Source organism: Heloderma suspectum, chromosome 6 (genome assembly GCF_057233095.1).
Source record: "Heloderma suspectum isolate Gila_16-S chromosome 6, 16-S_ref, whole genome shotgun sequence".
Classification (NCBI taxonomy): domain Eukaryota; kingdom Metazoa; phylum Chordata; class Lepidosauria; order Squamata; family Helodermatidae; genus Heloderma; species Heloderma suspectum.
In genome coordinates this window covers 97,526,435-97,554,367 of record NC_139463.1, presented here as the reverse complement: position 1 = coordinate 97,554,367, position 27,933 = coordinate 97,526,435, and the positions used below count along the sequence as shown (strand labels likewise).

Genomic DNA, 27,933 nt, shown 5'->3' with positions numbered 1-27,933 from the left:
GTTGGATTACAACTCCCAAACATCTCCAGATACGTTGGCCATGCTGCCTGGGGAAGATGGGAATTGTAGTCTTAACACATCTAGAGTGCGCTAGGTTGGGGAACGTTGGATGCCCATCTGCCGCCTGCAGTGTTCTTGTCTGTTCCACCTTTGGGGAGTCACCCCCAATTTCTCTGGAGAGAATTGTTTGAATTGGGCCCTGCCTGTTGAGGGGCTAACCTGAATGGCTTGGAATGCCCTCCCGAAGTTATAGGAGAATAACGTTTTCAAGGCAAAATTTATTCATAAATAATAGGGAAGATTGTCTCACACACAGCTTTTGTTCATTGTTTTTTTTTCACACGGGTGGGGTGAGAGGAGAGACACTAATGACCTCAAGCATTTTTCCACAGCCATAAAATCTATGAGATGGGGGTGCAGGTGGGGGAAGAGAACAGGGTCATTGGCTTATGAAACCTTAAACCAAGGAGATTCCCTCATGAAGGGCTGTATAAGAGAAATGGGGCAGGGGGAGAAGATGTGGCTCATGATCCAAGCAAACAGGAGGTATGATGAGAAGGAATCATAACCCAGGCCACACAAAAAAATGTTTTTTAAAGTGACTTTCCATACTTTTGATACCAAGGTTGGGAACAGATGCAGAACTGAAGGGTCTTTGTGTGTGTGGGCATTTGCTCCACCTTCGAGGTAGTTGCCTCTCTCATGCTGGACAGAATATCTATGAACCAATTACAGTAAGTCACACACCCTCCAGCGGCCCTCCTTCCGCTTGTCTGCACAACCGGCCCAACTTTGGTCTGATTGTCCTACATCACCATCATCACAGGCCCACATCTTCATGTTGAGTTGGCAACGCTGCAGTTGGTGTTGCCACTATTACAGTCTATGTTGATTTCAACTGCTATGGCTGCTGCTTCAAGGTGCCCAGGTTGATGGCCATAATGGGCCCTAATTTAGGCCAAGCTGGCACCCTCCAGATGTGTTGGACTCAGTTCCCATAATTTCCATCTGGAGGGTGGCTGATTGAATGACAATGCCAACCTTCCCCAAACAAGAACTAGGGCCTTAAACTCATTGTATCTGGAACAGTCACAGGTTTTACTTTCAGAGCCTTGTGTGCTGGAGTGGCCACTAGAAAACCTGTATCACAGGTACTTGCACACTGTAGTGTGCAACTTCAGAACATGCTCTAGAAACGGCCATAATTCAGAGCTGCCTGCCCTCTTGCGAGAGAAACCAAGGATGTACTCTAGATATTGTATACATTCTAGATTGTCTATACCAGGGATGGGTAGAAGGTAGATTTCCGGATGTTTTGAACTTATGGGAGCTAAAGTCCAAAACATCTGGAGATGTACCTTCTGCCCCACTCCTGGTCCATACCAGCCTTCCCCAACGCAGTGCATTCCAGATGTGTAGGATGGCAACTCCAGGGTTGATGGGAGTTTTAGTTTGATAGATGTGGAAGGTGCTGTGTTGAGGAAGGCTGGGCTATAAAATGGATTCCTGTAGCACTGCGTTCCTGAAGCAAGAAAAGTTTAAGACGACTGTCCTCTAGCTCATTCCACTGGCTGCAAGCAAGCTGTGGTCCTACCTCATTAAATACAACATGGCACTTTAAATTTTTTACACACAGTGAATAATATTGCACTTTGAATGGTTCCAGAATACTCTCAAGTGTCCATCGGGATAAACACAGTTTTTAGGCATTGCTCTAGAAAAAGCCATCCTTTTAGCCTATCATGGAACATCTCCATTGGGTTCTCCTGTTCCACTCCGGTGGAGCCACTTTAAGAGCAATTTATGCTGCAAGACGGTTCTAGGTTTCCTTCTGCCCCACCCACATTTATCCAGCTCCCCCTTGTCCACTTTAGAGACAAAGGCTTTTGTCCAAATCCTAAATTCCTGACACAGAACCTAGCGATGATGTTGGCTGGGGATAATGGGAACTGTAGTCCAACACAGCCAAGAGGGTGCCAGGTTGGGAAAGGAGAACCAAGGCGTTTCCTGCAGTCAAGAAGAGCACTGCACTTCCTTTAACTGTTGGTTTTAAACTGCAGCACTTGTTTTAAGAGGTTCCAGAACAACCATCATTGGCAAGAAAAGCCTCTTAATATTCCCAGCCAGACACGAACTAGCGGACTGCACCTCTCATCTTAAGATCTTTCTTCAGTTGCTCATGTTTCAGAAGGGTCACATATCCAAAATCCCTTCCTCTTCTTTCCATTCCCGATTCTAGGGGCTTTGCTTTGAACGGCTTCACCAAATTCTTCAGTAAAAACACCATCCAGAAGAAGGAAGACAATGGCTGGACTTATTCAAGATGCCTGGTTGGGGAGAAGCACGTTCCTCTCCTCATAAGCAGCATTCAATCTAGAGCAGAGCAGGCACGTGCCCTTAACAAACCTTTCTGGCCTCCCTCAAGCACCATTCTTCCCTAGAATCCTGGAACATTGTAAAACTTTTCTGGGGAACGTTCTAGAACTCTGCCAGTCACGCACACTTGCATGCCCCCCCCCCCCCCAACTATCTAGCATTATAAAAAAGGACCAAGATTTCCATCCTGGTCTTGCAAAACCCTGTCTTATGAACATTCTTTAAAAAGGCTGCAGCATTCCTGAGACAACAATACCTGGCTGAGGGGAGTGTTGCTATATCTCTAGACCTCATACCTACCCAGCCACAGGCTCAGCCAGGAGCATCAAGAACCATAAAGGTCTCTCCTAGGTCACTCCCAGGAAAACCTCCCAATTTCTCTTTACCCACATTTTCCCCCTTTATGCAGCAGGGTTCTTGGATCCCTCCTCCCCAAAGGCTGGCAGCACATGGGTCCCTTGGCCATGTCTGAGAGGGGGCTGGGGACAGGGGGACTGTGCCACCTGACATCCTAGGTGAAACTGAACACAGGGTTGTGCCTCATGTTCTAGAATGAGCCAAAGGGCAACTTTCTGACCCATTCTAAAATGTGTGTGTGTGGGGGGGGGATCTCCCCTTGCCCCCCTCTGCGCAACCTGATCCAGAGCAGACAATCTTAAGGGGGCAAATATTAGAAACACGCTAACCCGGAGCCCCTCCTCAGTACTAGAACCTATGCTCTACGACCACTTCAGAAACCAGCACCAAAGCACGGCTGACCTACTGAGGTGGGGGGGGGTGAGGTGTGGGAAAGAGCGGGCGGGTGAGCTGGCACAGACATTTGGCCGAGCTAATTCTTCTCCTCGATCAGGGAATTGGTGGGGCTGCTGAGGTCGCTGGGGCTGCTGGGGAGGGTGGGGGTGCTGGCGTTGGAGGAGGTGCTGGCTTCGCTTGAGCCCTTCTTGGAGCGCTTGCGCCACTCGGGGACAGGGCCCATCATGGCCGGAGGCTTGATGTTCTGCCGGTCCTTTTCTGCCTCTTCTTCCTCGTCGTACCGCTCGTCATCCTCTTCGGTCTCGCTGTGGTGGGGGCTGGAGTGGCGGGAAATGGAGGGAGATGGAGGCACTGAGGCTGGGCGTGGGTAGCGGAAGCCCTGAGCCTGCAGGGAGTAGGAAGGGGGGAAAATTACGGGATGAAAAAATAAGGGGGAGAATCAAACGGCTCTGCCCTGTCTCACTTGCTCCCCCTCCTAATGCCTGTACTTGCTTCCCAGAACCCCTGCACAATGTCTCTTCCTTCAAATCCTGCTTCGGAAGCCACCTTTTCTGTGAAGCCACTGGCACAACCTCTTAGTCCAGGTGTGCAGAACTTCAGTCCTGTGGGCCAAATCCAGCCTAGCTGGGGTCCCTAGCTGGCCACGCCCTCTTTCCCTGGCCCCTGACTGCTATTTGTTTGGTGGCTTCCCAGCTTTTGCACAGTTTTCCCATCCCATTCTAAAAGGTTTTCCCAACCCATTAAAATGCCTCTCCTACCAAGGCTTACTTACTGGCAATAAGAGGTTTAAGCTAAAATATGCTGGCATTTTTGGTATTTTGCCTTCCAAGGCTTTGCCTTTGGCCCAGCCCAAACCCGGAATGCGGCCCCCTAAAGCTTCTCCAAAATGGAACTCAGCCCTTGGGCTGAAAGGGGTTCATCACCCCTCTCTTAGTCACACTATACCTTGCACCAGGAATGAGCAGGCATGCGGGATCGACTTTGGGCTTTCTTTACTGGAACCCTGAGGTCCATCAACTGGAGTCAGGCACAAAACAGTGGTTTAGGCGGGTGGGCATACACTAAGGATTAAGGGACAGGCTGTTTCTGAGCCTGTGATCGGCCCAGAACCAAGCCCACAAAACTTCAGTGCAAAAATACACTCCTGGGATTGGATCCAGGATCTGCCTTCCATTGGCAGAAGGGCTCCAGTCATAAAAGGTGCCTCAGGGATCCTTGCACCAAAGCAGACCCTCTGTGTAGCATTTTCAGGGGTCTGGCGGTACTGCTGTGGGAGGAGGGAGTGGGAGTGCCCAGTTGCATTTTCCTAAATCTGGATCCAACCCGTGGTTCCTCCCACCCTCCAAGGCATTGTTAGTGGGGAAAGACGTTTTAAGGCACAATCCTATGCATGTTTAGACAGAAAAGGCCTACAACTCCCAGCATGCCCCAGCCAGCCATGGCTTGCTGGGGCATGCTGGGAGTTGTAGGCCTTTTTTCTGTCTAAACATGCATAGGATTGCACCCTTAGTTATTCATATTGTTAGACAACTGCAAGACAGAAACTCTTGCTGATCTACTGTGAATCACCAGAGATCTACCACATGTCTCACGTATACTTGAGCTTAGTCGTACTAATTGAAGTAAATGCATGTCCTACCTTTTTTTTGGTCTCTGCCTCCATTTCTTTCCTTTTCCTCCATGCCTGAACTTACACTGTAAGCTCCTCAGGGCTGGGGCCTGCCCTCTTCTACTTGGCTAAGCACATTGATATTAGAACTTAACCAAACAAATAAGCATACAAATAAAACGTAACTGAGCTGGAATGGGACCGCTGCCTTTTGGAGCACAATCTAGGACATGGATTTCTCCCAGCAGAGAAATACAGTCTGAATTAGGCTGGAGGCCCACTACTGGTCCTTTGATGTCTGCACTCTCTTTCCTGACTGGGAGAGAATCTCAACGATCTCAACCGGTGGGGGTGTCTGTGCCTGGAGCCATCTTCAGGTCACCCATGTGGGTCCATCTCTCTTCCCTCAAATCCCTCCTCAAAAACCACTTTTTCCATAGAGCCTTTGGCACACCCCTTAGTCTTCATCTCCCACTGCAGGGGTGGACGGACGGCAGATCTCTGAGTGACCTGTAGTAGATCAGCAAGGGTTCCTGCTGCCCATTGCTTAACAGGTAGCAAGAGCACAATGAATTTTCCCTGCAAAATTAGCCTTCTGAAGTGAAAGCCTGGGGCACCGAGGAGTGGGCTTTTGTGTAAGGTCAGTTTAGTTTTGGTATGGAAGGGGTGCAGAACCTCAGACCATGGTGTTTCAATCCAGCGCTCCGGGGTCTCCCAGATGGCCCCACCCCCTTTCCCCCAATCATCTGGTGGTGTCCTGGCTTTTGTGCATTATTTTCCCCACTGTGAAAGGCTGAAATGCCTCTGCTAAGGCAGAAAGAGCTTTAAGCTAAAATATGCTGGTGTTTTTGGTCCCACCCGTTTTGCCTTTGGCCCCACCCACCACTGGAATGTGACCCCCCCCCCCCCCGAGCTTCTCTGCAATGGAGTTCAGCCCTTGGGATGAAAGAGGTTCAACACTCCTGTGGTACGGGGGAAAAAAACCTAAATTCAAAATATTCTCAGAGGCAGCCTATTCTTAAGTCATGGATCTAGGGCTTCTGTTTAGTGGATCTTGGGGCTCTAATAAGAAACAAAGGAGACCCAACAAGTCTGAAGTCTGCCAAGGTTCTTCCTACTGATACTAAGCTGAAGTTTGAGTAACTGAAATGTATGCCTGTTCTTCCCCTGCTTGCCCTCCCCTGTGTCAGATTTTAGACTGTAAGCTCCTTGGGGCTGGGACCTGTTCTCTGGTACTCTCTCAAGTGCTATGTACACTGATGGCATCACCATCATCATCGTTATTAAAATATCCCAGCCCTGGTACCCAAGATCCTTTCAAATGGATATGCTAAGGATTGAACCTGAGACCTTGTGCACAGAAAGCCTGTATTCTACCACTGAGAGATGCCAAGTAGACACTGACTCTGAGGCAAAGGGATCCTACATAAAGGCTTATATTCCCCTCCTCTTGCACCTGGCGCCATACTCACAGCTGTCGGTTCATGCGGCTCATAGGTGAAGTTGTCAGGGAATGCCTTCGCTAGTGCCATATGCCGGGCATACATGTAATACTGCAAAGGGGGATGGTGGGAGGAGACAGAAAATGGATATGAGAACTAGACTCCCTTATTATATCTGCATGCCATTCACTTTCCTCCACTCCCCACTAAAGCCCAATAGCATTTGTACAACTCAGTTAGCCTAAACACACACACACACACACACACACACACACACACACACACACAGGCCCCCCTGTGCCCAGAACCATAATCTTATAGGCCCAGTTCTACCACTGAGGTGATAATGCCATACCAGTCCACCCAGGGCCCATGATCTGACAGAAGGGGCCTTCTCTGTCGCCACACATACATTGTGGAACTCTTTGCCTCCTCCCTTATGGTGCTCAGCTGCATGGCCAAAACCATTTTAGGCAGGTGTTTTTGTTTTATCAGATAGTTACGTTTTTATCTGATGGCTTTGTTTTATTTGCAGCACTTGTCTCTGTTTTTATTAAAGTGTGTGCATGCAAGTGGGAGAGAGAGTGAATATACACATATGCACACACAATATATGATCTTTATTCTATTTTATGGTTGGTTTTAGTTGTTGGTAGTAAGCCTGAGTAGTGTGTAAGCACTGGAAGGACAGGATATACATTTCTGTAAATACGCATGAACAAACGGATAAACAAATTCCTCTGTTTGGGGCTGTACCAGTTCTTCAGCCTGAAACTCACATGTCTGACTCTTTCCCTATACAAAAATATCTTCCAGTATAGAAAATGAGCATGTCATTGAGAAGGCTAGGCTCAAGCACATCTCTCTGATATTACTCCTTTTTCTATACATGGAGATATTTTAGTGTGGAGGAGCATTCAGTCATGTGAGCCTCCACGCCATAACAGCTTGAGGTGGTACAGCCTAGACTCAGGTTTACCACCTCTGGGAGAAGTATGCCTTAAGAACAGGAGTGGGCAATTTGTGGCCCTCCAGATGTTTTGGCCTAAAAGTCCTATCAGACCTAGCCAACACAGCCAATGGTGAGGGATCATGGGAAGTGTAGGCCAAAGCATCTGGAGGGGCACAAGCTGCCTGCCCCTGCCCTAAGTTAAAAGGTTTGTTAAGCTCAAAAGAGGCATTTGGGGAAAGAAAGCCAGAGCTGACATTTGGACTGAGTGCCTTCTGGGGGCAAATAGGTGAACTGTGGCACATGGAGGATTAAGAGGCTGAAGAAATACCAAGGGCGAGCAGGGAAGAAGGAAGGATAATCTCTGTGGGGTGAAACAACAGGTTACCCTGCCCTTGCAGAGGAAGCTCACCCTGCCTAGATATTTCCAGTCCAACAGGTCAGAAAGCCTCTCCGTGCGGTTCCGCTGGATGATGCGCTGCCGCCGCGTCTGCTGGCAGAAGCTGTAGAGGAAAGAGGTCAGCTGCGTGCATGACTCGTCCAAGCCCCGGAAACGCCGGTCAAGGATGTAGATCCCTGGCAGAACCGGAGAGATTGAAAAAGGAGCCATATCATTTTCATGCAACAAGTATGATTAAATATTGGTCAGAGGATCCTTTCCCAACCTGGTGCCTTCCAGCTGTTTTGGACTACAACTCCCATCAGCCTCAGCCAGCAAGGACAGTGGTCAGGGATTGTGGGAGCTGCGGTCCAAAACACCTGGTCAGCAGGTTGGGAAAAGTTGGGCTAAACTGAAGCACTGGTCTGAACTTCCCAACTGAATGGGTTGTTTTTGGCGCTGGAGCACAATATGGGTGAGAGATGACCGCTTTTCCCACTCCTGCCCCTTTTCTGCCACCTCTATGGTGGCTCTCCCCTATTTGCTTGGCACTGGTTTGCCAGTAGATGGCAAATAATGTAGGAGTAAACTCTAAATATTACTAGCAAATGGTTTTTTTATTCTTCACCCAACGCCTTTCAGATTGTAAATCCTTCTTCAGGGGCACTATACATAATATACAAAAGAGAAAATAGGTTTCTGTATTATTGAGTGGTGGATTTAATGCTGCAGATATTTAAAGTCCTTTGGATTGTTCTGATTAAAGGTGCTTTGTCCTATAAATGTTTGCTGTGCATATTAGTTATAAATTGTAAGAGTATCACTTTTTGTTATAAGAAGTGTTTTACATGCTTAAGCCTTAAGTTGCATTAGATATGTTTTTAAATATGTTTTTAATACTTTATTTTTAACTTTGTTGGATTACAATATTGTCATTTATTATTCCATTCTCTTTCATGTATTGTGCCCCTGAAGGATTTACAATCCAAAATGCATTGGGCCAAGAATAAAAAACAATTTGCCAGTAGCATCCGGAGTTTCTTCCCCCATTTTTTTGCTGTTTGCAGCGCTATCCTTCTTTTTGTGTTTGGTGCTTTTGTCCCCAGATGGTAGCAATCTGTGACTGAGCCTACATTGTTGGAGTCCCACTGATGTGTGAATCCTCGGCTCAAAATACCTCACTGCAATAGGCCAAGGTGCCTGGCTCCCAGCATACCTTGCTCTAATCAGCTAGGTCCCACTCAATTTCCTGTCCAGAGCAGGAGTGCACAGAAGGTGGATCAGGATCTAGCGGTAGCTCTCTGGGTGACGTGCAGCAAACTGGCAAGGATTTCTGACCCCCAACTGTTTAACAATGGCTCTGATCTATGGATCTCAAGGTTCTAGTAAAAAAACAAGTAGATCCCGCAAGTCTGACATCTGCCTGCACCTAGTCTAGAACTCTCGACTCCCACAGCCCTTCCCTCAAGACATGCCAGATCCTTCTCCCTTCTTAAGATACTAACAAAAATTCTGGCTTAAAGTCTTCCCCTGCAACTCCAGTAAATTCCCTTTTGTTCTCAGGAAATCTGAGCTGGCTCAAACCCACTGATGTAGCACTCAGACCAGACTGGCTGAATGGCTACATCTAATATGGATACTGAGGTGGCAGGACAATCCCTCCATATTATTCCTGCCCCTCTCATGCTCCTCCCCATAAGCAATTATTTGTGTGTTTCTGGTGGTGGGGGGTAGGAAGTCTTTTTATTCCATGTGCTTTTTCTAGTTCTCTTCTCAACCATCTTAACTGATGCACCCCTCTCCCCACCAAATTATTCCCTAGAGATTCAAGTGGCAAAAAATCTAGTATAATGCCTGCAGGTTGTCTCAGATACAAACTAAGTGTTAGGGTAAGTATCTTTCCCATAGCTCCTCAGAAGAAGGCCAGGATAAAAATGTAACAAACAACCCATATAGCTGGAGAGGGAAGAACCGGGGTGGGAAATTAACCAAGATGGCTTCCTTGCAGCCAAGAGAGAGGCATTAAAATCACATCATGTGGTCTAATAATTCATCCTTCCCAAGAAGCCACTATAGTTGCAGACCACTTATGTTAGGTAGGTAGGTGAGGAAAGCCTTTGTTGGCAGGTTTATCTCTGGATTCAGTTTTGGCCCGTGAACCATTGCACTACCCTCCCTTTCCAGGTGCGCTCAAAAGTGCCAGTTTCCAGTTCCCAATACCAACCATAGGCAGACGGGTCCGCTATATGTTCCTCCATAAAGCAGCCAAAGCCAGAGAGGTTGGTGGAGATGCTGGGAATGCCCATGACAGTACATTCAGCTGGAGAACAAAAGAGAGATCATCTGAGAGGTGCGGGGGTTCAGTCCTTGGGACCTGCACCATCACTTGAGAATTTGGCCAGCCCAGCCCAGCCCAGCCCAGCCAGGAATACTCTGGTGTGCTTTTTCCTACAGGTAACATCAAACAAAACTAAAGATGGTAACACCAGACCTCTCTCCGCATGCTTTGTGTCTTTCAGCAGAATGGCCCTCCTGACAGCTCACCAAGCACAATGGGAAGCCCCATTCTATTGGGAAACAAGGGGCGTATTCTGGTGGCACGGCTACTTCCAGTGGTGGCTGTGGAGAGGGGTGTGGCCCCCCACAGGGTTCGAGGATGGCCAGTGTGGTCCCCATTCCTCTGAAGTTGCCCACCCTTGTTTTAAGTAAATAAACCTGTTCCTTCCTTCTGGGTTTCAGCCATTCTTCCCCCTACTGCGCCTCCAATTATCTACATCCCTCTTCCCCTACTGCCAAACTGCTCCTTGCAATAAATCAATACACCCACCAATTATGCGGAAACCCATCTCTGATTCAGACCAAAGCATGCAAACTGTGTGTAACCATGCAAACAATGCCAAAACAAAATTATCCATTTGCATTTGCGGGTTTGGAATACAGAATCTGAGCCCAAACAGTGCACCGTTAGGATTTATTTTCAGTATGAAGCACTGCTCTCCACTGTCCCCCAACAAGCCTACCTGGTGTGTAGCCCCATGGCTCGTAATAAGAAGGGAATACCCCCAAATGGCAGCCTCTAACAAATTCCTCATAATCAACGGGGAGGAGTGGACTAGTGGAAGACAGGAATTCTGGGTGGAAGATGACCTGGGAAGAAAGAGAGATGGTGGCTGGGAGCCCAACAGTCTGTTGTCATGCCCCTGCAGATGGGCCCATCCTCAAAGATCTATATTGCACTTCAGACATACATGACCTGTCTTTTCACACATATATGGAAGGCACCTGATGAAAGTCTATGCCAGCTTTCTCCAACCTAGTGCTTTCCAGATGTGTTGGACTGCAACTCCCAGCATGCCCCAGCCGGGCCTATGCCATTGGTCATGAACTGGTGGGTTGGAGGACCCACACCTGGGCTATAGCCTGACTTAAGATGGGTTTCACCAGCAGCATTGAAACTATGCACACACACACACAGTGCATAACCTTATCCTCGTGGCAGTGTGGCTAGGTTTATTCCTTGACTAAAGCAGCCTAGTCTCTTGACTCCCAGCATCTCCTTAAGACTCCGGCCCTGCAAACTCTCCCAAGTTTCTCACTGCTGTCTTGTTCCAGTAGATGTGGCCAGCCTTCCACTGCTCACCTTGACACGGTCAGCGCTGCTGTTAAAGAGGCCGATGCGCCGGATGGTGTTGAGAATGGGGTCGGTGGAATCATCCAGCATGTTGTGAGTGCAGATTGGGGGGAATGACTGGCGCTGATTGGGGAGGAAAGAACAGACACAAGTTAATAGCCATTATTTAAAACCAAAAAAGATGGAAGATAGCAAGGATGTAGGCCTCATGACTGCTGACAAAGGCCTAATATATCCTCTATGGCAGGGGTGCAGAACCTCAGATCCAGGGGCCAAATCTGATCCTCCTGGGTCCAAATCTAGCCCTCCATGGTTCCCCAGATGGCCATGCCCCCTTCCCCTGGCTCCACCCACTTTCCCCCAACCACCAATCATTTGGTGGTTTCCTGGCTTTTATGCATTTTTCCCCATTCTCAAAGGCTGAAACAGCTCTCCTAGGCTTAGTTACTGGCAGTAAGAGCTTCAAACTAAAATACACTGGTATTTTTGCCCCCCCCCCCCCCCTTCATGGATCACTGCCTTGTTGTGGCGAAGGGGCTTGCTTAACTCAGTGAAGCCATAAGCTATGCCGTGCAGGGCCACCCAAGACGGACAGGTCATGGCGGAGAGTTCTGACAAAATGTGGTCCACTGGAGAAGGAAATGGCAACCCACTCCAGTATTCTTGCCAAGAAAACCCCATGGAACGTATCACAAGGCTAAAAGAGATGACGCCGGAAGATGAGCCCCTCAGGTCGCAAGGTGTCCAATATACTACCGGGGAAGAGCAGAGGGAATTTCCAAGTAGCGCCAGAAAGAGTGAAGCGGCTGGGCCAAAGCCAAAAGGACACTCAGCTGTGGATGTGTCTGGTGGTGAAAAGAAAATCCGATGCTGTAAAGAACAATATTGTTTAGGAACCTGGAATGTCAGATCAATGAATCAAGGTAAGCTGGAGGTGGTCAAACATGAGATGGCAAGATTGAACATCAGCATCTTGGGAATCAGCCAATTCAAATGGACAGGCATGGGCGAATTTAATTCAGGTGACCATCATATCTACTACTGTGGGCAAGAATCCCTTAGAAGAAATGGAGTAGCACTCATAGACAACAAAAGGGTGGGAAAAGCAGTACTGGGGTACAATCTTAAAAATGATAGAATGATCTCAGTACGAATCCAAGGCAAACCATTCAACATCACAGTAATTCAAGTCTATGCCCCAACCACTGAGGCCGAAGAAGCTGAGGTTGATCGGTTCTATGAAGACCTACAACACCTTCTCGAACTAACACCAAAAAAAGATGTCCTCTTCATCATAGGGGATTGGAATGCTAAAGTAGGAAGTCAAGAAATCACTGGGATAACAGGCAAGCATGGCCTTGGTGTACAAAATGAAGCAGGACAAAAGCTAATAGAGTTTTGCCAAGAGAACACGCTGATCATAGCAAACACTCTTTTCCAACAGCACAAGAGACAACTCTACACATGGACATCACCAGATGGTCAATATCGAAATCAGATTGATTATATCCTTTGCAGCCAAAGATGGAGAAGCTCTATACAGTCAGTCAAAACAAGACCTGGAGCTGACTGTGGCTCAGATCATGAGCTGCTTCTTGCAAAATTTCGGCTTAAACTGAAGAACGTAGGGAAAACCACTAAACCATTCATGTATGACCTAAATCATATCCCTTATGAATATACAGTGGAGGTGAGGAATAGATTTCAGGGATTAGACCTGATAGACAGAGTGCCTGAGGAACTATGGACGGAGGTCCGTAACATTGTTCAGGAGGCAGCAACGAAATCCATCCCAAAGAAAAAGAAATGCAAGAAAGCAAAGTGGCTGTCTGAGGAGGCTTTACAAGTAGCTGAGGAAAGAAGGGAAGCGAAAAGCAAGGGAGAAAGGGGAAAATATATCCAACTGAATGCAGAGTTCCAGAGAATAGCAAGGAGAGACAAGAAGGCCTTCTTAAATGAACAATGCAAAGAAATCGAGGAAAACAACAGAATGGGAAAGACTAGAGATCTCTTCAAGAAAATCGGAGATCTCAAGGGAACGTTTTGTGCAAAGACGGGCATGATAAAGGACAAAGAAGGCAGGAACCTAACAGAAGCAAATGAGATTAAGAAGAGGTGGCAAGAATACACAGAAGAACTATACAGGAAAGATCTTAATGTCCTTGATAGCCATGATAGTGCGGTCACTGAACTTGAGCCGGACATCCTAGAGAGTGAAGTCAAGTGGGCCTTAGGAAGCATTAGTAACAACAAAGCTAGCGGAGATGACAGTATTCCAGCTGAGCTATTTAAAATCCTAAAAGATGATGCTGTTAAAGTGCTGCACTCAATATGCCAACAAATTTGGAACACTCAACAGTGGCCGCAAGACTGGAAAAGGTCAGTTTACATTCCAATTCCAAAGAAGGGCAATGCCAAAGAGTGTTCAAACTACCGCACAGTTGCGCTCATTTCACATGCCAGCAAGGTGATGCTCAAAATTCTACAAGCTAGGCTTCAGCAGTATGCGAACCGAGAACTACCGGAAGTACAAGCAGGGTTTCGAAGAGGCAGAGGAACTAGAGATCAAATCGCCAACATTCGCTGCATCATGGAGAAAGCAAGAGAATTCCAGAAAAATGTCTATTTCTGCTTCATTGACTACGCTAAAGCCTTTGATTGTGTGGATCACAACAAACTGTGGCAAATTCTGAAAGAGATGGGAGTACCAGACCACCTTACCTGTCTCCTGAGAAACCTGTACGAGGGTCAAGAAGCAACAGTAAGAACCAGACATGGAACAAGCGATTGGTTCAAAATTGGGAAAGGAGTATGACAAGGCTGCATATTGTCACCCTGCTTATTTAACTTATATGCAGAGTACATCATGAGAAATGCCGGGTTGGATGAATCAGAGGTCGGAATTAAGGTTGCCGGGAGAATTATCAACAACCTCCGATATGCAGACGATACCACCCTAGTGGCAGAAAGCGAAGAGGATCTTAAGAGCCTCTTGTTGAGGGTGAAAGAGGAGAGTGCAAAAGCTGGTTTGAAACTCAACATTAAACAAAACTAAGATCACGGCATCTGGCCCCATTACTTCTTGGCATATAGAAGGGGAAGAAATGGAAGCTGTGACAGATTTTATTTTCTTGGGCTCCAAGATCACTGCAGACGGTGACTGTAGCCATGAAATTAAAAGACGCTTGCTCCTTGGGAGGAAAGCTATGGCAAACCTAGACAGCATAGTAAGAAGCAGAGACATCACCTTGCCGACAAAGGTCCGTCTAATCAAAGCTATGGTTTTCCCAGGAGTAATGTATGGCTGTGAGAGCTGGACTATAAGGAAGGCTGAGCGCCGAAGAATTGATGCTTTCGAACTGTGGTGCTGGAGAAGACTCTTACGAGTCCCCTGGACTTCAAGGAGGTCAAATCAGTCCATCCTAAAGGAAATCAACCCTGACTGCTCATTGGAAGGACAGATACTGAAGCTGAAGCTCAAATATTTTGGCCACCTAATGTGAAGAGAAAACTCTCTGGAAAAGACCCTGATGCTGGGAAAGACTGAAGGCAAAAGGAGAAGGGGACGGCAGAGGATGAGATGGCTAGATAGCATCACCGATGCAATGAATATGAACTTGAGCACACTCCGGGAGAATGCGCAGGACAAGGAAGGCCTGGCGTGCTATGGTCCATGGGGTCATGAAGAGTCGGACATGACTGAACGACTGAACAACAACAATTTTTGGCCCCACCCCCTTTGCCTGCAGCCCCACCCACCACTGGAATGTGGCCCCTGAGAGCTTTTCCAAAACTGAATTAGACCCTCGGGCTGAAAGAGGTTCAACATCTCTGTTCAGTTGCAAATCTGGCTGGTAAATAAACTAACATCCCAGTTACAATTCAACCTCTTTAACTTGATCCACCCAGGAGCTAGGCTACTAGAAATGTTCAGGCCACCCAGAATCCTCTGCTCTGACTCATCTAGCCACACTTCCACCAAAGAGCCCTCTATCTTAACTTCCACCCCTCAAACACACACACCCTGGCCTAATCTCTTTAGACCTCATTCTTTGCTTTCCCATACACCCTAATACCTGGGTGGCAAAGATGGCTCTCTTCATCATAGTGAAATCTTCCTTGTCCAGCATTTTGTTCATGTCAGGAAGATTCCCCCTGAGGTAGAAGGGGAGGGTAGGCAGAATTTAATACGGGTAGAGATGAAGAGCATTTGATGGGCTTCTGCTTCCTCCTGCCAGGGCATATATTATAGGCCTATGGAGGAATCAAGGTTTCTCCAACACAGAAGACAAAGAAAAGTGTGGGGCGAAACCTAGGATCCCAACCACTGCAGCCATGGAAAACCAGCAGCCCCGTCCTAAGGGCTCAGCACCATCTCCCTTGGGCCAACTGGCTGTCAACTGTTATCTGGGCTCAGTTCAAGGTGTTGATTTTAACATTTAAAGCTCCAAATAGCTTAGGGTCTAACTATCTGAGGGACTGCCTATCTTGTTATGAACCTGCTCGGTTATTAAGAACAGGTGGAGATGCCGCTTTGAAGACATCCTTGCTTGCAGAGAGAGGCCTGCTTGTCAGGCATGCAGGAAAGGGCTTTCTCCTGTGCTGCTCCCAAACTCTGAAACACCTTTGGAGCTACAACTGGTCCTCACTCTCTCTGCATTCAGGAAGGTGGCCAAGACACATCTTTTTAACTTTGCTTTTAAAATTGTTATTATGGCTTTTTAAGGTGGCTTTTAATGTTTTACTATGTTTTTATTTAACTAAGGTTTTTATTTTCTGAGATTTTTTGTAAATCGCTTTGGTTTGCTTAGAAAGGCAGTACAGAAATATAAAAAATACTAAAATACTAAATAATTCTCATAGGAGACCACTTACACAAGGAGTGATTCATAGAGTTTCTTGCCAAACTTCTCCTTCACCGCATTAGCTGTATCCCTAGATTTAAAAATATAAATAAAAATTGAGTGGTGGGGTGGGAGGGAAGAATGAAGGTGAGTTAGAGCAGAGGCTAGGACTCCTGGAGACTTCATAGAATCATAGAATAGTAGGGTTGGAAGGGGCCTACAAGGCCATCGAGTCCAACCCCCTGCTCAATGCAGGAATCCAAGTCAGAGCATCCCTGACAAATGGCTGTCCAGCCTCATCTTGAAGGCCTCCAGTGTGGGAGAGCCCACCACCTCCCCAGGTAATTGGTTCCATTGTCGTATTGCTCTTACAGTCAGGAAGTTTTTCCTGATGTTCAGCCGGAATCTGGCTTCCTGTAACTTGAGCCCATTATTCTGTGTCCTGCACTCTGGGATGATCAAGAAGAGATCCTGGCCTTCTTCTCTGTGACAACCTTTCAAGTACTTGAAGAGTGCTATCATTTCTCCCCTCAGTCTTCTCTTCTCAAGGCTAAACATGCCCAGTTCTTTCAGTCTCTCTTCATAGGGCTTTGTTTCCAGTCCCCTGATCATCTTTGTTGCCCTCCTCTGAACCCTCTCCAGTTTCTCTGCATCCTTCTTCAAGTGTGGTGCCCAGAACTGGACACAGTACTCCAGATGAGGCCTAACCAGTGCTGAGTAGAGGGGAACTAGTACTTCCTGGGATTTGGAAGCTATGCTTCTATTAATGCAGCCCAAAAGAGCATTGGCCTTTTTTGCAGCCACATCACGTTGTTGGCTCATATTCAGCTTGTGATCGACAACAATTCCAAGATCCTTCTCGCTTGTAGTGTGGTTGAGCCACGTATCCCCCATCTTGTAACTGTGCATTTGGTTTCTTTTTCCTAGGTGCAGAACTTGGCATTTATCCTTATTAAATGTCATTCTGTTGTTTTCTGCCCAGCGCTCCAGTCTATCCAGATCACTTTGAATTTTGTTTCTGTCTTCCAAAGTATTAGCTATCCCGCTCAATTTTGTGTCATCTGCAAATTTGATCAGCATTCCCTGCACCTCCTCCTCCAAGTCATTAATAAAGATGTTGAAGAGCACTGGGCCCAGGACTGAGCCCTGCGGTACCCCGCTCGTTACCTCTCCCCAGTTTGAGAAGGTCCCATTGATAAGCACTCTTTGAGTCCGATTCTGTAGCCAACTGTGGATAATTCTGAATCAGGAATTAGGACTGGGAGGTAAGTAATAGGGAGAGCACCAGGGCTTCTGGATTTCCTCTCCCAAGAGAGCTTAGTGAGGCCTAGCTGGTTGGAGAATGGTAGAGGAGTGCCTGGACTTCAATACTTCCTGTGAAGGGAGCAAGGCCTAGTGGATTTTCAGGCAGGGGATGTTGCATACAATGAGATTCCTGATCCCCTCAGGGAACCAAGAGGCCCTGCAGGGAGTGGGGTTTGGGTGACCCTGAGGGGTCTGTGTGAGGGGAACTCACCAGAGCTGCTTGCGGACAGCCTGGCCTTTCAAAGTCTCAACGTTGAAGTTGTTAGTACGGGCTGGCATGATAAAGAATGCCACCACCGTGGTCTGGCTGCCATTCACCTGCAACGAGAGAAGCCACAAGGGGATGTGAAGTCAGCCACAGCCTGCTCTTCCTGTTTGTGCTGCACACTCGTCATTGCCTCCCACCTCTACAACCTTGTAAACATGAAAGGAAATCAAGAAAGTAGCTTTCTATTTTCCCTGGACACCAGCTCCATAGCTTTTGGCACATATGCTAAACACAAGTATACACGCAGTTTTTATTCTACCCATTTATACACACTCCCCCTGCCACATCAGGCTCAAAGCATCTCCTCAAATGTATCATTCCATCCAAAGCGGGATTGCCAAAAGGTCATAATGGTTTGGGTTCATCCCTGTTTTGCTATCATGAAGGCTGAAGACCAAAGATTAACCTTAAAATTTGGGCCTAGCAATTCCAAAAGCCACATCCTCCCTCCTCTTGCTCCATCACAGAGCCCCGTTTCTCTATTTACCCTCAGCAGGTAGTTAAGCCGGGCCAGTGCTTCCAAGAAAATGTCAGCCCCTTTGTTGGAATATTCATAGCGTCCAGCAATGAAGAAAAAAATGGTCTTGTCAAGGTTGAAGTCCAAGTGCCTAGGATAATAAGAGGGTAAGGTGGGGTTGAATCTGGGATTCTTGAGTAGGCAGAAGCAGCTGAAACTCAGTCCTATCCCTACACATGCCTCACTCCGCATAATCAAGTTTTATTGCTGGACAGCAAAGTCAGCCCTACCATGAGGGCAGAGTGAGGTATCCGCCTCAGGCAGAGGATGCTGGGAAGGATGGCAGTGAGGTGTTGAGAGGACAAAGTGCTATGTAGAACACTGTGGCAGCCCTGTGTCCCCTAAGATAGCCTGCTACCCTCAGGTGTGGTGTCCCATGGCCAGTGTAGGTTCAACTGCCAATGCGGTCAAGCTTTTGTACATGGAATGGGGAAAGGGGTTGCCATCTTGTCCTTTTTCACCTCAGGGAGCAAAATACCTTGGCTTAGTCCTGCTGGACAGAGATAGTTAACATTAAAATTTCAGGACAAAAGGAGAATAGTTACTCCAGTGATATATTCCTTTTAAGAAGTATAACTGTAATCTATTGCTTTTCAATCTCATAACTATAATCCAGTGCTACGTGAAGTGAGCCAGCATGCCCCTTATATCTTCTTTAGCCCAGAGGTAAGCAGAGTGGTAATCAGTGAGAAGCACTGTAGTGTAGTGGTTAATGCTAGGCTATGGCCAGGGTCAAATCCCTACTCAAGCCCGAAGCTCACAGGGTGACCTTGGACCAGCCACCTGTTTTCAGCCCAATCTACCTCACAGGGTTGTTGCGTGAGGACAAAATGGGAGGGGCAGGGAAGAAGAACCATGAAAACCTTAAAGAGGAAAAGAGGCGGGATATAAATTAAATAAATAAATAAATAATAAAACCACTTTAGGGAAGAGCAGGATAAAAACATCAAATACAATCTCCCATCAGGCTTGGAATAAATACATTCACCTTAGCTTAGTTAAAAGCCAGGACAGATTAAATGGGCTAAACAATTTTTTAAAAAGAAGGGCTGTTGAAGCATTATAAATACAAGTGCTGTTTATATTACCATCCAAAGAACAAGGAAAGTAGTTCAGTGAGCCCACGGGGAACTGCACAACATGATCCTATGCATGCTTACACAGGGCAAGTCCCACTAAGTTTAATAGGACTAGTAAGTGTGTGTAGGACTACATCCTTAATGTTGTTAATCCTTAAAACCAGCTATGGGGAATTTTCTCTCCAGCACTGCCACTACCTATGGGGAAACTGCTCTTTCACCTATGCAATCCCAACTATGAGGTTTCTTTTCTTTTCTTTTACGAAATACCTATGTTTCAGGGCCTAAGGAACTCTCTGCCACTATAACTCAGGAGTTCCACAAGCTGACCCTTTTCCATTGCCACCAGTTCCCTTAGAATACTTTAAAACCTCCTAGTAGCATGATATAAGCCACTTAGGCATGAGATGGGCATCAGCACTAGAGACAAGATGAACTATTAAACAAGTACTGTATTAAAGGGATATTTTGTACATAAGGGATTACTAATATTTACTTTGGGGTTTTCAAAGGACTGCTTGCTGACACTTCTTAAGGGCTCAAGAGACACTGTGCTAATACAAGCTTCTTAATGACTTCTTTTACCTCAGGCCAAATTTCCTAAGCCTCCACCCCAGCCAAATACACTCACAACCAGCTCTTGGGTACAGCCTTCCTCTCATACCCAAAACTCTTCCTGTTGTATTTCTGGCTGCTTGGACAGTTTATCTGGGTTTTTACTACCTTCCTCAGGCAAGATCTTAGGGCTGCCTCCTGGCATAACACAACCACCTGCTTCCTAATCCTGATCTTCACCAGCCACGTATGGTTACCTCACAGAGAAGGATTAGCTTAATATTCAGGCCTCAGCTTAATATTCACTTTTTCCTCAGCTTTCTCTTCCTAAAACACCACCTACCAACCGGTAGACCTTCTCCCTCACTGACTACTGGCTCCCTCAACTCCTAACTGTCAACTCCTTAACTGCCATTTCCCAACCGCTCTTTTCCACCTAGCTAGAATCCCCAGCCAATCAAAATTGAATTTACGTGATCCAGGCCCCATCTAGCAACATTCAATGCGATCATCACTCTCTCCCTCTTCAGAACGTCACTAAGCAACCACTACACGGGCCTTTGACAGTAACAAAGCAAGCCTCAGGCCTACTCAGATACAATATAGCTTCTCAGGGGCTACACAAAGTGAACATTACAGAACAACAACAGTTATATACATGGCATTTCTTCACACCAGCCTTCACCAATCTGGTTGGAGGAGGCTGGTTAAAACATAGTGTGCGTCATTCAACCCTTCTTGCTGCCATACAACATAAAAAACTGTTTTTAAGACGGAGCACTTTCAAGTATTTTGTTTATGATGTGTTTCTATTCAAAGGGAAAAAAGTAAAAAATTCCAGAGAGGCTTGAGCCTTAGAAGCACTCTAGATCCCAGCTGAGATGTATTATTTATTAAGTGCCTTCAGGAAACTAGGTGCCATACGAATTATTAAAACAAAGCAAGACAAGCAAAAAGAGACAGAGCTCCGCCTGCAGGCTGACAATGCAATAAGGACAAAATGGAAATGAAGAGGGAGGAAGGAAAGATAAAAAGAGAAGAAAATGCCAGAGGTGTAATAACGGAGAAGGCAAGTCCAAACACAAACACAAAACAAAAATCAGTGGATCATTCCCTCAGGAACTATATCCATGTCTGAATAGGCATATCCCGAAGTCTAGAATCACATTTGGAAGCCAGCACCAAATACATAAGTGCAGCCTTGCTGGATCAAACCAAAGTTCTATCCAGCCCAGCATCCTGTTTCTGACAGTGGAAAGCTGGATGCCTACAAGCAGGAAATAGTGCTCCCCCACCCCACTTTGTTGTCTGTCCCACCTACGCTAATCAAAGATATGCTGTCTGTCTGAACATGGAAGATCCCTTTAGCTCTTTGAAGACCTATCTATCATGATTTGCAAATTGTTCTTCTCTCCTATGGATCTCATAAAAGTATTCCTATGACCCACCTGCTCTTGTCTAGACTCTACTGAAAACATTGGCTCAGTCACACTCCCCCCAGCACACACACAGAGTCTTGAACTTATCACTACTCCTTTTTGCATGAATAGTAAACTCTCACTTTCAGGACTCCAAGATTTCCCATGATGCTTTGCAGTTTCAGGTGGTGGCCAAAGAGTACACCTCAGACCATATCCCCAAATCCTTTGCATCTACAATTAGTCACCTCACAGAACGGGGTCATTGTGGCTATCGATTGGCCATAGAGTGAATAGTGGACAGGATAGGTGGTCTATGTAGAGATGTACACACTGAAGGGGGGAGGGGAAATCAGTCATAAAAAGGCAGAGCAACACTTTCATGCTGGTCTGTTGCTCGCAGCTATGAGAGAAATGGCAAGTCACTGAGGACTGGAGAAGAGATTCCACTACTCTTGTGCTCTGTTTCAGTTTGAACCTCCAGCTACTCTAGTTGCTGACCACTGTTCTTAATAAATACACACAACATTTTCACACATTTTAGGCTGCTGATTCAACTTCTGAAAAAGCAGCTGCCTCTCCTAAAAGAACAAGCCCTCTATTTCCACTCTTTCACCTTTAAGTGTGAACTGTAAGAATTATAAGATTCTGCGGGATAAAAGAGGCAAGAATAATCCCTCGCCTTGTGATTTCAACACCACTGCATTCTCCCGACACATATTGCCACTAGCTCCTGCCTCTTCCTTTCCTTTCAAACCCAACTTGCTGGGGTTGCCGTTTTAACTCACAAGGTAAGCATCAGCGAGGCAAAACTAGGCCCCATGGGATGCCGATGAGAACTCACCCGTAGAAGTGACCCCGGACAAACTCCTGGATACGCGCCTTGCTCTGAGCATGGAGGTTCTGGAATTCGTGCATGGCGGAGAACTTCTTGACGTTCAGACCATTAGGAGTCACAATATCTGGATATGGAGTGGCCAGGGGCAGGGCGGGGGAGGGGGTGGAAGAGAGAAGAGGAAAGAGCAGGGAATGTTACTTTGTCATTTTAAGACAAGGGTGCAGAACCTCTTTCAGTCCGAGGACTGAATTCCATTTTACAGAAGCAATCACATTCCAGTGGTGGGTGGGGCTTAAGGCAAAAGGGGTGCAGGGCCAAAAACACCAAGACATCAAAAATACCAGCACAGTTTAGCTTAAAGTGCTTCCTGCCAGTAACCAAGCCTTAGGACGGGCATTTCAACTTTGTAGAATGGGGAGAAACTGCACAAAAGCCAGGAAGCCACCACAGGGTTGGTGGTCGGGGGGAAAGGGTGTGTCCAGCCAGGGAACCCCAGGCGGGCTGGATTGGAACCCCACTTGGGCCAGACTGGAACTCCAGGCAAGCTGGATTGGAACCTGGGGCCTGAGGTTCTTCAACCTTGCTTTAAGCTTTCCAAGCTGCTCAACCTTCAAGAGGTATGTATAGACATACAAAAAACCCAAGAGTCACAGCCCTTATTTCCCCAGCTTTCTCAAACAAGTTTAGAATGACAACGGACAGTTATACTAGCCGAGAAATAAAAGGCTCATTCAGTTGATGGGGCAGGGTGGGAGGAGGAATACTATGCCAGGTAAGGAGGGCAAAGAGCCTCACGACATCACAGGGAGCCAGACCATCAGTGTTGTACACCAGGGTGGAAGAACTTGTGAGGTCCATTCAATTCTGGTACTCAAAACACATTCCTGGGCTCAGAATTCTTTCATTCAAAGTGTATGTCTTTTGCACCAGGCTCCAGCTGATGGATCTCGGGGGTTCTGGTCAAAAACAAAGTAGATCCTACAAGCTTTACCTCTGCTCACCCCCACTGTTCACAACTGGCTTTGGTTGCAAAGAAGGACGGATGTCCCCCTGAGTTGCTTCCTTAAAAAACAATTGTACATCCAAACAAAACGTAGCTAACATGCTTCCACAGCAGGCTTGCTGCTTAAATTAAATACCCATGGGATACACCCAAAGATTCACAGTGAGTAGCATGATTAAAAATAGTTTTAAGAGAATGAAAAATGTAGAATATACTTATTGAGAATGGGACACTCTTTTGTGCCTACCTGTGACAGGGAATACATATGAAACTCCAGTATACTGACTTATTAGACCAGCCTTCCCCAACCTGGGCCCTCCAGCTATGTTGGACAGCAACTTCCGTGATTCCAGGATAGCCTTCCAGGTTGGGGAAGGCTGTATTAGACAATAACAACAACAAGCCATTGGTCTATCTAGCCTAGTATTAGGAACACAGGAAGCTGCCTTATACAGAGTCAGACCCTGGGTCCATCTAGCCCAGTATTGTTGACACTGACCAGGAGCGGCTCTCCAGGGTTTCAGGCAGGATTCTTTCCAGTCCTACCTGGAGATGCCAGAGAATAAACCTGGGACTTTCTGCATGCAAAGCAGGTGCTGTACTACTGAGCCATGCCTCCTTCCCATAGAAGGGGTCCCACTCTCAGAGTTCTTTTCCAGCCTGGTATCCTTTTAACTGGAGATATGTGGGATTGAACCGGGGACCTTCCGCATGCAAAGCACATGCTCGGTCACTGACCTGTGGCCGCTTCCCCATAAGGACTAGAAACTAAAAAAAAAAAACCCTTAAGAATCTAAATTCTACACCAGACATTAGTTTCCATGCAACATTTCCCCCACAAGCACATCTGGCTGAAGCAAGCCAAGAGCTATTCATACATGAAGCTGCACTTCAGGAACGGCACTTCAGGATCCTGTCATGCAAACAGCAAGCCCTTGACTGTCCTGCCACTCACCTGGCTTCCGTTGTAAGAGGTGTTCAGCCTCCACAGCTGTGATCTGGGAGACTGTGGTAAAAACGTGTGTGCAGTGGACAGCTGCACGCTCCATGCAGTAACGGTGGTAGATCTGCCGGTCTCCTGCCTCCTTGTCCACATTAAACTGAAATGGTATAAGAGGAATGACATGAAACAAAATCCGCAGGATGCCGAATGGTGAAAATCCAAGGAATGAAAGATGGCAGGAAGAGGTTGAAAAGTAGAAATGGAGCAGTTCTAGGAGCAAACAAGTGTAGCATCTTGTGGTTCGAGCAAAGAATCCAGGACTCTGAGAGACTATCTGCAGGATACTAAGAAGTAGACCCCAAACAGATTTTTTAACCTTTGTTTAATCCTCCTGCAATTCTCTCACAGTGCTATATCCAGTTCCCATGAGATGGGGTCTAGACTGCAAGTTAGGGGAGACTCCCCTGCTATTCATAGAATCACAGAATAGTAGGTTTGGAAGGGGCCTACAAGGCCATTGAGTCCAACCCCCTGCTCAATGCAGGAATCCAAGTCACAGCATCCCTGACAAATGGGTGTCCAGCCTCGTCTTGAAGGCCTCCAGTGTGGGAGAGCCCACCACCTCCCCAGGTAATTGGTTCCATTGTCGTATTGCTCTTACAGTCAGGAAGTTTTTCCTGATGTTCAGCCGGAATCTGGCTTCCTGTAACTTGAGCCCATTATTCTGTGTCCTGCACTCTGGGATGATCAAGAAGAGACCCTGGCCTTCTTCTCTGTGACAACCTTTCAAGTACTTGAAGAGTGCTATCATTTCTCCCCTCAGTCTTCTCTTCTCAAGGCTAAACATGCCCAGTTCTTTCAGTCTCTCTTCATAGGGCTTTGTTTCCAGTCCCCTGATCATCTTTGTTGCCCTCCTCTGAACCCTCTCCAGTTTCTCTGCATCCTTCTTAAAGTGTGGTGCCCAGAACTGGACACAGTACTCCAGATGAGGCCTAACCAGTGCTGAGTAGAGGGGAACTAGTACTTCCCAGGATTTGGAAGCAATGCTTCTATGAATGCAGCTCAAAATAGCATTGGCCTTTTTTGCAGCCACATCACATTGTTGGCTCATATTCAGCTTGTGATCGACAACAATTCCAAGATCCTTCTCGCTTGTAATGTGGTTGAGCCACGTATCCCCCATCTTGTAACTGTGCATTTGGTTTCTTTTTCCTAGGTGCAGAACTTGGCATTTATCCTTATTAAATGTCATTCTGTTGTTTTCTGCCCAGCGCTCCAGTCTATCCAGATCACTTTGAATTTTGTTTCTGTCTTCCAAAGTATTAGCTATCCCGCTCAATTTTGTGTCATCTGCAAATTTGATCAGCATTCCCTGCACCTCCTCCTCCAAGTCATTAATAAAAATGTTGAAGAGCACTGGGCCCAGGACTTAGCCCTGCGGTACCCCACTCATTACCCACTCGTTATTCAGGAAGCAGCTTTGCTTTGTGAGCATAACTTTGCTGACGTTTCCTCCCCCTAAATTAGGGATGGGCCACATGCAGCCCCTGCCACCCCCATCCCCAAATGTTTCTGGAAAAAAGTGCATTTGTAACGGCTACGGAGCACGCAAAGTGCCAAATTTAGCTTGTTTGCAAGCTAAATCTGGCCCTTATGGCACTACCAAGCACCCCAAAGGGTTAAATTTAGCTTGAAACCAAGCTAAATTTAGCCACTGAGGTGCTCTATCATGCTGGAGGGAGGACTGTCGCTAAAAGTAGGTGGCAAACTAGCAATTTTGGGCCATTGTGGAGGAAGGGACCCTGAAGACGTCTGTCCGGGGGCGGGGGCTTGAAAATGGCTCCTGGACCTCCATCCTAAATGCAGTTTCAACTATTTCATTTCCACTTGTCCCACCACTACCATATCTCCAAACCTGTACTGTATCTTTGGAGAAATGGAGCACACAATCTCAAAGGGCACAATCCTTTGCATGTTTAGACAAAAAAAATGCAAAACTGGCTGGGAGTTGTAGGAATTTTCTGTTTAAACACGCATAGGGTTGCACCCTAAATAAACTAAACAAGAGGGGGGGAAAGAGGCACTACTGTCATACTCATCACTGGTGATGTCACTAACACTGTCCAATAGGTACTCATGACATGGAAGCAAACAAATTCCCTGAAACATTCATAATCATAGATGTCACAGCTGGGTAGGATCGAGGTGCAGAGCTATGTTTTCCCTGCAGCAAAAATAATGCTGTTTTGCATCCTGGATAAATACAATTTCCTTAAGCTACACCATAAGGAAAGATGCCTGGATCTTGTGCAAGAACTGTACCATTTTTGTGTCAAGGACATTGCCTGGAAAGACCCCAGGAACGATGGGTCTGTGGGATGAGTGGGATTTTGTGAATGAGACTAATAGCAGCAAGAAACAGCGATCTTGAACAGGATCACTGAGGGGAGGGCAGAGAATACAGCCTCTTTCACCCCCGTCTAATGATCCTCATCAAGACTGCCATTTCCCCATTGCTAAGAGCAGTGGGGAAACAGGGTTCTGCTCCCTGTCTCCCAGTTGACGGCCGATCAACTGGGCAGTGGAGAAAAGTGGGCACGGCATCTGGAAGCTCTGTGGTAGAGAGCAGCTGAGGGCTGCATATGGCCCATGTCTTGCCCACCACTGAGAAAAGGAATCTAAGAACTGGGGCTTTCCGAGAATGAAGAGGGATATAGTGGGTTAGCCGAGGCAAGAATTCTCAACTCTGGTGTAGAATTAAGAGCAGCACTGGAGCCTCCAGAAGAAGGGCAACAGCAGGAGATGGACTGGGCAAGTCGGGGCTCCTGCCATCTCCCCTCAGCCCTGAATCCCCACCTCAATCAGCCCCTACTCCTGGTCTTTACAAGACTCACACTCGGCAGGTTGTTATAGAAGTCCACGCTGCCTGCACACAGGTAGCGTCCAAGCAAAGTTGCATGGGTGGTGAAGATGGTTGCCACCGGAAGCTTCCGGATCCGGCAAAGGAAGAGACCAACCCCGGCCAACCACTCATGGAAATGACCAATGATGAACGGCTTCTCTTCACACTGAGCAGCAAACTGTACCAAAACACAAACAGAGAGTAAGCAGAGATGTATTGTTGTGGGTGGGGGGTGGGGAGGGAAGGAGCCTTGGGTGTTATTTGGTAGAGAAGTATTTCCTTACCTCCCCCAGAAACCAGGCTGTGAGGAAGCCAAACAGTACTGCATCATTGGCCTCGCGGTCATACCAGGGAATCCCAATGGAGCAGCTCTCCCACAGTTCTGTCTTCCAGCGATCCAAGCTCCAGGCCGTGGCCCCAATATCAATAAGAATCACGTAGGGCCCCCCCTCAATCAGCCAGCGACCAAAATAAACCTGGACAGGTGTGATGTGCAGCAGATTAGCCGATAGGGAGGTACAGATGCACACAGCTAGCTAGTACAGATTTCTTCTGTAAAACGCAACCACCAAAGTATAATTTTTTAAAATTTCAAAGCTCAAATGAGAAATATGCAAACTTTATTTCCACTTCAAAAATATCCAGATTCAAGAAGTTGTGCTTCAGGATGATGAATAAATTATTAGAGCTGAAACCAAATATTTTGCCTAGAGACTCCTGATATTTTGTTGTTCTTGCAAATATTTGGATGGAAGATTTCAAGGAACAACATATCCAACTGACTGGGGGCAGCAGGAAAGATGGGGCCAGGGAATAAAAGTTATGGGGAAAGGTAGGGATCAGGGATGGTCCAAGACATTTTGGTGCCTGAGGAAAAGGGTAAGATGGCGCCCCCTCCCATTCCATGTACAAAAGCTGACTGGAGAGGCAGTTTAATTTGTCTTCAACACTGATGATGGGACAATGTCCTCTACTGAACCTGAAGGCAGCAGGCTAACTTAGAGGTGCAGAGCAGGCTACAGGGCACACATGTCTGTCATTGAACACCTTGCTGTTGCCTCCCAGCATCTGCTGCCTGAGGCAACTGCCTCACCCTGCCTAATGGTAGGGACAGCCTTGGTA

General features: G+C 46.9%; 1 protein-coding gene across 2 annotated transcripts in view; it reads right to left on the bottom strand.

The window, feature by feature from the left end:
* Nucleotides 1–259: 259 nt before the first annotated feature.
* Nucleotides 260–27,933, bottom strand: part of GYS1 (glycogen synthase 1) — a 39,298-nt gene continuing 11,624 nt past the window's right edge. Inside the window, exons 5-18 of one of the 2 annotated variants that reach the window (XM_084805406.1) lie at nt 27,096–27,287; nt 26,804–26,989; nt 23,922–24,066; nt 21,970–22,087; nt 18,044–18,164; nt 17,500–17,606; nt 16,015–16,074; nt 15,216–15,294; nt 11,149–11,262; nt 10,529–10,655; nt 9,733–9,828; nt 7,542–7,705; nt 6,211–6,291; nt 260–3,514 (exon numbers count right to left, since the gene is read on the bottom strand). In XM_084805406.1, coding sequence (XP_084661532.1) covers nt 3,206–3,514; nt 6,211–6,291; nt 7,542–7,705; nt 9,733–9,828; nt 10,529–10,655; nt 11,149–11,262; nt 15,216–15,294; nt 16,015–16,074; nt 17,500–17,606; nt 18,044–18,164; nt 21,970–22,087; nt 23,922–24,066; nt 26,804–26,989; nt 27,096–27,287 — 1,899 coding nt within the window. In that variant the 3' untranslated portion in view covers nt 260–3,205. The remainder of the gene's footprint in view (nt 3,515–6,210; nt 6,292–7,541; nt 7,706–9,732; nt 9,829–10,528; nt 10,656–11,148; nt 11,263–15,215; nt 15,295–16,014; nt 16,075–17,499; nt 17,607–18,043; nt 18,165–21,969; nt 22,088–23,921; nt 24,067–26,803; nt 26,990–27,095; nt 27,288–27,933) is intronic. The other variant, XM_084805405.1, reaches the window with a different exon arrangement.